Source organism: Oryzias latipes, chromosome 24 (assembly GCF_002234675.1).
Source record: "Oryzias latipes chromosome 24, ASM223467v1".
Classification (NCBI taxonomy): domain Eukaryota; kingdom Metazoa; phylum Chordata; class Actinopteri; order Beloniformes; family Adrianichthyidae; genus Oryzias; species Oryzias latipes.
Genome location: NC_019882.2, coordinates 10218688 through 10227133, shown reverse-complemented (window position 1 = coordinate 10227133; position 8446 = coordinate 10218688). Strand labels below are relative to the sequence as shown.

At 40.1% G+C, this 8446-nt stretch overlaps 1 protein-coding gene across 4 annotated transcripts; it reads left to right on the top strand.

Moving 5' to 3' along the window:
- On the top strand, window positions 1-6998 carry armh4 (armadillo-like helical domain containing 4). 4 transcript variants are annotated; one of them, XM_023953217.1, is made up of 7 exons: window positions 1-285; window positions 723-1412; window positions 2832-3194; window positions 4707-4844; window positions 4922-4953; window positions 5040-5189; window positions 5278-6998. In XM_023953217.1, exons 2-7 carry the CDS (start codon window positions 740-742, stop codon window positions 5350-5352), a joined length of 1431 nt encoding a protein of 476 aa, XP_023808985.1. In that variant the 5' UTR covers window positions 1-285; window positions 723-739; the 3' UTR covers window positions 5353-6998. The 4 variants fall into 4 exon arrangements, with proteins under 4 accessions (XP_023808985.1, XP_011489959.1, XP_023808984.1 ...); XM_011491657.3 differs by having other exon boundaries at window positions 720-1412; XM_023953216.1 differs by having other exon boundaries at window positions 1-399.
- The last annotated feature ends 1448 nt before the right edge of the window (window positions 6999-8446 follow it).

Below are 8446 nucleotides of genomic sequence, written 5' to 3'. Positions count from 1 at the left end.
TGAGCAGAGTGTTTTTAGAAAGGGGGCATAACCCTCCCATGTTTTTAAAAACCTCCTATAAATGTCGCTGCACTTGAAGTCTTCACAAGTTATCAAGCAGGAACTGTGCCAGTTAATTAGTGCTGAAATGGCTTTCTATAGAATCCCTCACCTCCTGCTGCTGTGAAGAGCTGAGGAGGTGGGGGAGCACGTGGCTCAGAGCAGCACAGAGAGGAGGAAGCACGCGGCGGCTCACAATTGGACTCCCTGCAGCTCATCTGGACATGAAAAACTGAACTCGGAAAGGTAAATGTTTGACGTTCAGCTACGGTGACTTTTATTGTTGGCAGATTCCCGCTCAGGACAGAGTGGGCTGTTGATGTGACCACCAGCCCGTGAAGATTACCAGCGTGCTGTCAGGTGGGGAAACATACGTTCATTTTTCTCAGTGTGGGGTGGATGGGGGGGGGGGGGGGGGGGTTAATATGTAACCTGCAGCAGAGGATGCTGCTCTCATGTGGAGATGCTCTGATGTTGATGGAGATGTGGGTACCGCTCATCTGATGCGAATTCTGGAGCACTGCCTGCTGCTATTTATAGCTGAAGTGAGTGGGTGCTGAGGATGGCAGGTTCTCTGCATGTGTGCATCTGTGTGTTTTCAGAGAAAAAAAAAGAAAAGGCTTCTGTTTATTCTGTGAATTTGTCAAGCCTTCTATGGTTCACTTAAGTTCCTTTTGCAGCAGGTGCTGGAAAAACACTGATGTCGGGGAAGCTCCAGCTCCTCCTTCTGTGTGGGAGCTGCTTATGTCTCCGTGGAGCTCCCAACCAGCTTGTGACTCTAACTGACACCACACATGGAGCATCTGCAAATGCAGGACGAGTTTCTAGCCTTCCAACGTATGTAGGTTCAGGAGGGGAGACTGCACTGCATGGGGATCAGCTGATGGAGACAGAAAACTGGGACACTTTGGGCACGCTGGAGCCGGAGAAAGATGTCCGTGATGCCCAGAGTCAAAGAAACAGTCAAAGAAACAAGATGGAGACTGGAAATATAGCGAGAGAAAAGGAAGCAGTGGGGATCGATGGTCTTCCTCCAGAACCGCTGGGAACTCCTGAAGTAGCAACGAGAAGATTATTGACGTTAGCATCACCACAACTGGAAAGGCAAAAGAGAAAACAAAGTACAACACAGGGTTTCATTCAGAGTGAAAACCAAGAAACAAGCTCGCCATCTTCCACGGACAGCGCTCAATTCTGGACCCAGAAACAGACCTCCTTCAGTGCCAGCCAGGCAGCCATGTCTGACGCCCCTCAGGCAGTCACACATCTCCCAGGATGTGACGGAGCAGCAGATCCACTTTCAGACGAGGTCGGACCTGACCTGATGTGCAGACAGGAAAGGCGAGGGGCCGGGACAGCAGCACCTGCTGCTGGTGAGTTTTGAGGTTGAGTTAAAAAAAAGGTGCAAATGTCTGTCTTTGACTTCATTGTCAAGATAAAACCAAGCTGAGTGTGTCAGAAACCAAAACCAAAAAAAAAAAGAAAGAATGTAGTCCAGCAGCTTTCATAATATGTAATCATTTAGCAGACGTTTCTATCTAGCTTGGCAAAAAAATGCTCAACCCTTTGAACTACAGCCACTGTTGGGAAGCAGGCAGTCCATGAACTACCATTACCTTAAAGAAAACAACAATGTTTTAAAAAGTCATACAAATGTGAAAAAATAAACACCAGTCAATTCTGGTAGAGATAAAAATAAAAAACCCTCATGACTAATATTTTCAAGTAAAATCCACAAATCAGCACAGAATATGTTTCTGATTACAAACATTTTCACTGTCAGTAACTTTAAGTAGTATTAGTTTTTTTGTAGTTTTGTGTTGCTAAGTTTAGCATTTCCTCTAAAGATCTTTGATATGAAATGACTCTACCAATACATCTAGTGATTCCTTTTTGGTAGTCATAGTGCTGAACCAATGTGTGAAAATGTGCAATCTGAAATATACCATTATTAAGATTATTGAAGCTAAGAGTTTCTTTGGTCTTTTTTTTGTTTGAGTAAATTTAGGGCAGTGGCAAAACAAAGAACACTTATCCCCCCAACTGTACTTCGAAATGCAACTATTGTTAGGTTGTTGAATACAAAACTAACGTACAACACACACGTATCCTCATCCTTGTTTTCAGCAGACTCCTGGCCAAATTTAAGAAACATTTCTGCACAAAATCCAGCTTAATTATTAGTTTTTGAATCTGTTATTTCATAATATAACATAAAGCCCCCACCCCAAACCCTAACTTCACTGCTACAACTAAGTCATGGAAAATTAAACTGCATCCACTGCTGCCAGATATAAATGTTCTATGGTGATGCATGTTTTGAACATCTTTAAAAGCTAAGAACTCAACAGGATAGCAAACAGAGTTACTTTTTTTTTTGGGGGGGGGGGGGGGGTACTCTAATCTAATCCCTCTGTGTGCAACAGCACCGCCCTGTGGCTCACCTGGTTTATCACAGTCCAATATTTTCTGACATCACAGGTACTAAATATCTTTTACTCAACTGGTGAAAGACTAAACTGAAAAAGTAAAAAAACATAGATTTGGACCTTTACATCATGCTCATGATTAATATTTAACATTGCTGCAAGATCATTTCTCATCTTTCATTTGCAGTTCATTTTTGCCATTTTCCAGAAGATGCCCTACATCCCCCCCCCCAAAAGATAAAGAAAAACCAGTTTGATTCATTAAACAGATGTAAAATATTTGCAGACATTTGTTTTTAAGGGTCAGTTGGAATGATGTAAAATTGTGATAACCAACATATCTTCACATGTTGTCACAAACAGCTTCAGAAAAAGAAGACTTTCTGCCTCAAGATGGATCCACTGAGGCTAGATCATCACCTGTGGCTCCTCCCATCAACTCTTTCAAAGTCCAGAGACTGGCAGCAGCCCAAAGAATCCATGGGATGGGTTTTCGTCAACCTCCAGATGCCATGGCAACCACTGGGCTGCTTCTTTCTAAAGTGAACCTGGACCGTCTTGTCACAGGACAGACTGACAGTGACAAATCTCCACAAGGGCGTTCTAGCCTCCTACCAGACCAGATACCCCCCAGGCAGACGTCTGTTGAGGATCCGGAACCAGTGAGCTCTTCAAGTCCATATTTACTACACGTTAATGTCAAGCTGGAGCATCAGCATGAGACAGGTGAGTAGCAGTATGGAGTACCATGATTGATGTAAAAGTCCAGACGATGCTTAAAAATCTTCAGAACTTGTTTTATTTGCACACTAAAGTTTGATCTTTTGGTCTTTTCAAACCATTTCAATCGATTAAAAAGGTGGATTTTGGACATTTGCAGCACCTCCATTCTTTTTCTAATCAAGTTATTCTGTTGTTGGATTTTGCTGCTCTGATTCACACAAAATCTTTCCAAATAACTCAGCTTTAAACTCCACAGTCCTTTATTTGACACGAAAAACGTAATTTTAAACAAAGTTTCTGTTCTATACTGTATGGGGACACAATCAGCTCTCCACTGCCTATAATAGATGGCAAATAGTTTATTGTGTTTAATGCTTTAACGTTCATTTATTTTTATTCATTAATAAAATCAAAATAATGCAAACTAAATTATCCTTACTTTTAAAGTGCATTCATTCATCTTCAAAGCCTGTTTTGTCCCTTTTGGGGTCGTGGGGCTGCCTGGGTCTTTCCTGGACACTCCTGGGCAGGGAATGGGTTTGTCTGTTGCACGGCCACAAATCACACACCCATGCACACTCACATTCACACCGAGGGACGATTTGGGGTGGCCAGTTAGCCTATGGAGTTCCCCAGCTGGGGCTTGAGCCGGGGGCCTTCTTGCTGTGAGGCAAGGGTGCTAACCAATGCACCACCTAGAAGCCCTATTTTTTAACAATTCTTCTCAAATTATTAATGAATGACAAGTTCACCTCTAGTTCTGTCAGAAACTTCAAGACTTTACAGGAATGCCAGTGTGGAGGGTCTGAATATACTCCACGGGTTCAGCTTGAACTTTCTTGCACCTAAGTAGTTATTTTCTGATAACAAAAAAATCTACTCTGAGGGCATGATTTTTGCTTGGATGCGAGAGCTTCCAGATTTCAATCCCAGAAATGCCCCTAATTTGTGTTACGCCACAGTCTATAGGATTGCAAAAGGATGTAGCACAAAAGGAAAGAATTACAAACTAAATGCTTTAACAACTCAAAAACTCTCACTACAAGGAATAAAAGGTAATCTAGGATTTATGTACGAAAAAGTATTTGTTGGGGCATTTACTAAGGTGTTGTATATCAGGGTGACGCTGCGTCCGAATCAGCTGAAATTAAGTTAAATGTGTTAAAAGTCGTAGTTACAGTAGTTTGAAGAACGTGTGTTATTTCCTGTCACGGCCGACAGCTCTGGTGTTAAAGGGTAAAGGAAAATCTGCAAGCAAACAAAAAGAGAAGACCTTACACTCTGACAAAAAAAGAATCCAAAAGTAAAAACCAGAAAAAAAACAATTATGGCATCAGCTGCAACAGTTCCAAGCCGATACATTTTCCATTCCCGCCTAGTCCTGAGTTGGGTCACAGAAATTCAAGGTCAGAACACACAGAAAACATACTCTCTGTTCTATGTTCATAGACAGAAAAACATAATGTCCACATTTCAAAGCTGTTGAATTTCCTGTCCTAAATGTTTACTCTGCAGAGGAGCAGGATGAAGACGAGAACTCTGAAGAATCAGAGGAAGAGGACAGCGAAGAAGACCTGACAGAAAGGTTTACAGAGTCAGCGTATGGTCACATTCCTCCACCGCCGCTGTGGGTTCAAGGCAACCAGGGGCTGAGTATGAGCAGATTGGAAGGTTTTTTTGATAGAGCTCAGATTGGCCCATCGTGTAAATCTATTACACTTTCCTTTCAGTGCGTAGCTGGCTGGAGCTCATCAAAGAAAAGGTACGTTTTCATGCCATGAACAGTACATAATCCTAATGGAATTCAGGCACTGAGCTCCATCTTTTTTTCATCATCCGGTGTGGCAGGCCGGCCATGTGTCTGGGATGTTGGTTCCTGTTGGGATCGGGATCACTGGAGCCCTGATGATCGCTGGCGTTCTCTACAGCATAAGCATGGTTTATCGTAGGAGGAGGGACAACTTTAAAGAGCTGAGGAGAATAGTCAGACAGCCAGAGGTCAATATTCCCATCAGCTATCGATGGCCAGATTTTCTTTCACTTGCTATGTTTGTACAAAGATCTAAGCCTTTCTCTACTTCATCAGCACCTACACGAGGACGGCTCCAGTGTCCAGGACCAGGCCATGCTGCTGGTCAACAGCTCAGAAGACGAGTTCTAATGTTTGCTGGGACTCACCTGATAATCAGGTGTGACAGAGTCTGAGCAGCTTTTCATCTTGTTTGGACCAAACCAAGTTCCTGTTTCTGATGTTGGCAGGTTTAGCTTCGCAAGACAGACAAAGGGAGAATAAAAGTGCCGGAAAAAATGAAACTACAGGGTGATTTGAAGGTTTGCTGTCCCGACTATAGAAAAACAATTACAAAAATGGATAATAGATGCAATCACATTCTAAATTTGGCTCAAAGTGTAGTTGAGGCCAAAAAAACATGATGAAATTATGGCTAGAGGAGGAGCAATATGTCCAAGTATCAGACCCAATGGTCTTTGTTGGAGATAATCAGCAGAAAAACGTGTTCATATAAAAAGAGCTTGCTAGGTTAGCTTTTTATTTAGTAAACTAAAAATGCTAAAGTTTTGTTGATTGATATAAAATGAGCACACTTTAAATATTTCCCATTCTCTGAGTCGTATTTTTAAAGTTTTCAACATAAAAAGAACAAATGTCTTTACGCAAAACCATAGAACGTAGCTGATTTCTTTAGATATTAGAATTAATATTCATGTTCAAAACTAAACTGAAAATAATAATTATATTGAGGATTAGGTTTTATCAAACTGTTTTATGGTAATTTGGTCTTTTTTTCTGACCATTAACTTCTCGATTTTACTGTTATATGCTTTTTCAGTATAATAAGTGCTTTCAACTTGTTAAAAGTCTATGAAGTTTTTATACACAAAATACACTTTAAAATGCTTAACAAGCATAACTAGCAATAAATTCAACATTGTACAGTAGTTTGGACATGCTGAAAACACTTACTGCTAGTTAAGCATCTAACGAAGCAGGGTTAGCTGCAAACAAGCAGGGTGGTGGCCCACAAGGAACAGTTTGACACTTTTGTTTTTTAAAAGTTGCTTTATCTTGTCATTAACAGCTGATTCTAGTTCTTACTTTGACTTTTTAATAAGACAAAAACCCACATTAAGCAGCAAATGTGCCAATACTACAAAATCTCCCTAATACCGAGATGAGACAGCCATGTGTTTGGTTTTATCCTGATGACTCTCAGATGTGCCTTAAAGGAAGCAATTTATTTTAGGTTCTTTAATGATTTCAAAGTTTATTTGGCCTTTTGACCCATTAATACTGGAGCTATAGTTGAGTGATGACAGGAAATAAACATATGTAACTCTTCAACCTTTCACACAATTATCGTAATACCAGTAGATTCTGAAGCTGAGAAAAGCAGCCTAGCACTATTCTATCAGTGCAAAGAATTAGCTTATTGTCAGAATTTGTTGGAATTACATGGATTGCATAAACATGTTACCACTATAAAGTGTTGCATATCACTACAAAACTGTTTTTCTCATCTTCAGAATCTATTGGAATTACATTAATTGTGTAAACAGTCGATGAGTTAAGGTAATTCAAAGAACATCAACACCAGAGCTCCAATGCTAAAGGGTTAAGTGTTAAAACTGAATTAAAGTAAAAAAGATTATTGGGTTTTTTTTAACCTAAGAGTATAAACCTTCCCGTGTCTCTCATGTGGACCTTGGTCAGCAATAACCTGATTTTCTGCTGCATGAACAAATTCAGGATGTTGTGAAGAATCTTTTTTTTTTTTTACCAAAGTTAAACAATCAGCAGCCAGGACCTGGTTTCTGGAATAATTCCTCTTTAAGTGAGAGGGATCCGGTTCACGTTTAATATTTGTTTTATTATTATTTATCGGCTTGAACTCAAACTAAGTTGTAAACTTTGAACTGTATTAAAAATTCATTTTGTTTTGTTTCATTATTAAACATGTTCTTAACAATTTTATAAATAATTTGGATTTTATAAAAGCTACTCTTCCCTGATTTGAGAAATTTTAATCGCATGATGTACAGCTCTTTTTGTCAATCCAGAAGATTTTAAATGTGTTTCAATAAATAAAATTCACCAGATAAAACGTATTTATTCTTTATTAATAGGCAAAAAACTTGTTGTATGATTTTTTTTAAGTAACAGTCTTCTTTTTCTCAGCATTCTGAATGTAAATTTTATTTTAAAGCCTTGGGTTAAAGTAGCAAAGGGCAAAAACAGTCATATCACTGCATGTGCAAACAATTCTTATCATAGGTTTTTAGTGGCCTTTGTTCTTCATCTTCCTTGTGAGAGGTCGATCAGAAAATGGTTCATGGTGTTGCGTAGTCTGCTGGAGGTGGTCTTCTGCATACTTTGGTTGAGTTTCTGTTCTTGAAAGCGCATTTAGCCCATGGTGTTAAGACTGGACTGTCACTATAAGATACTAGCTCATGTCCGCTTGGTGCAATTTGTAGAAGCAGTGCGTTTTTTCTGAATCTTACTCCAGGCTTTTTCTTTTAAAGATCAAATCTGATAAATGAAAGACTTGGTTTCAGTGAATGCCTCTTGTGATGGACGTCTTCTGCTTTTTCAATCAGGGTTCTTTACTTTGTTACTCTTCGAGTGTGTTAATATAACCCCTTTTGTAACAGATGTGAACTTCATTGAGTTTTAGCTGCGAGGAGAGGACGGGGGGGGGGGGGTAATTTAAGGGATGGGGGTCATATGTAACTTCCATTACATGCGTTGATGCTCATACACACACGTACACACACCATCACGAGGCATCCACACAACTGTTTATAAGTTTTAAACACATCTATACAAATTCACAGCATCTATAGAAGACTTACTGCCACACATGAGTCCGACCAGCACCAATCGTGCACACAGACATGAATACATGGGATTTGGCGTCCAACAGATACACAAACAAAACACCACACCTGTGTTTAACCCGAAGGAATGAGAAGGTAAATTGAATTACTGTGTGTTTCCTGATGTGCACTCGATTACATTGAATGCTTCAATGAGACCAGGTAGCCCAGCCGTCCAGATTTAACAAGTGTGATTTCTTGCCTTATAAATGGGGTTGGGACCATCGGTTGTGTTGTGCAGAAGTCAGGTGGATACACAGCTGATCGTCCTACTGAATAGACTGTTAGAATTTGTGTTATGGCTAGAAAAAAGCAGCTAAGTACAGAAAAATGAGCGGCCATCATTACTTTAAGAAATGAAG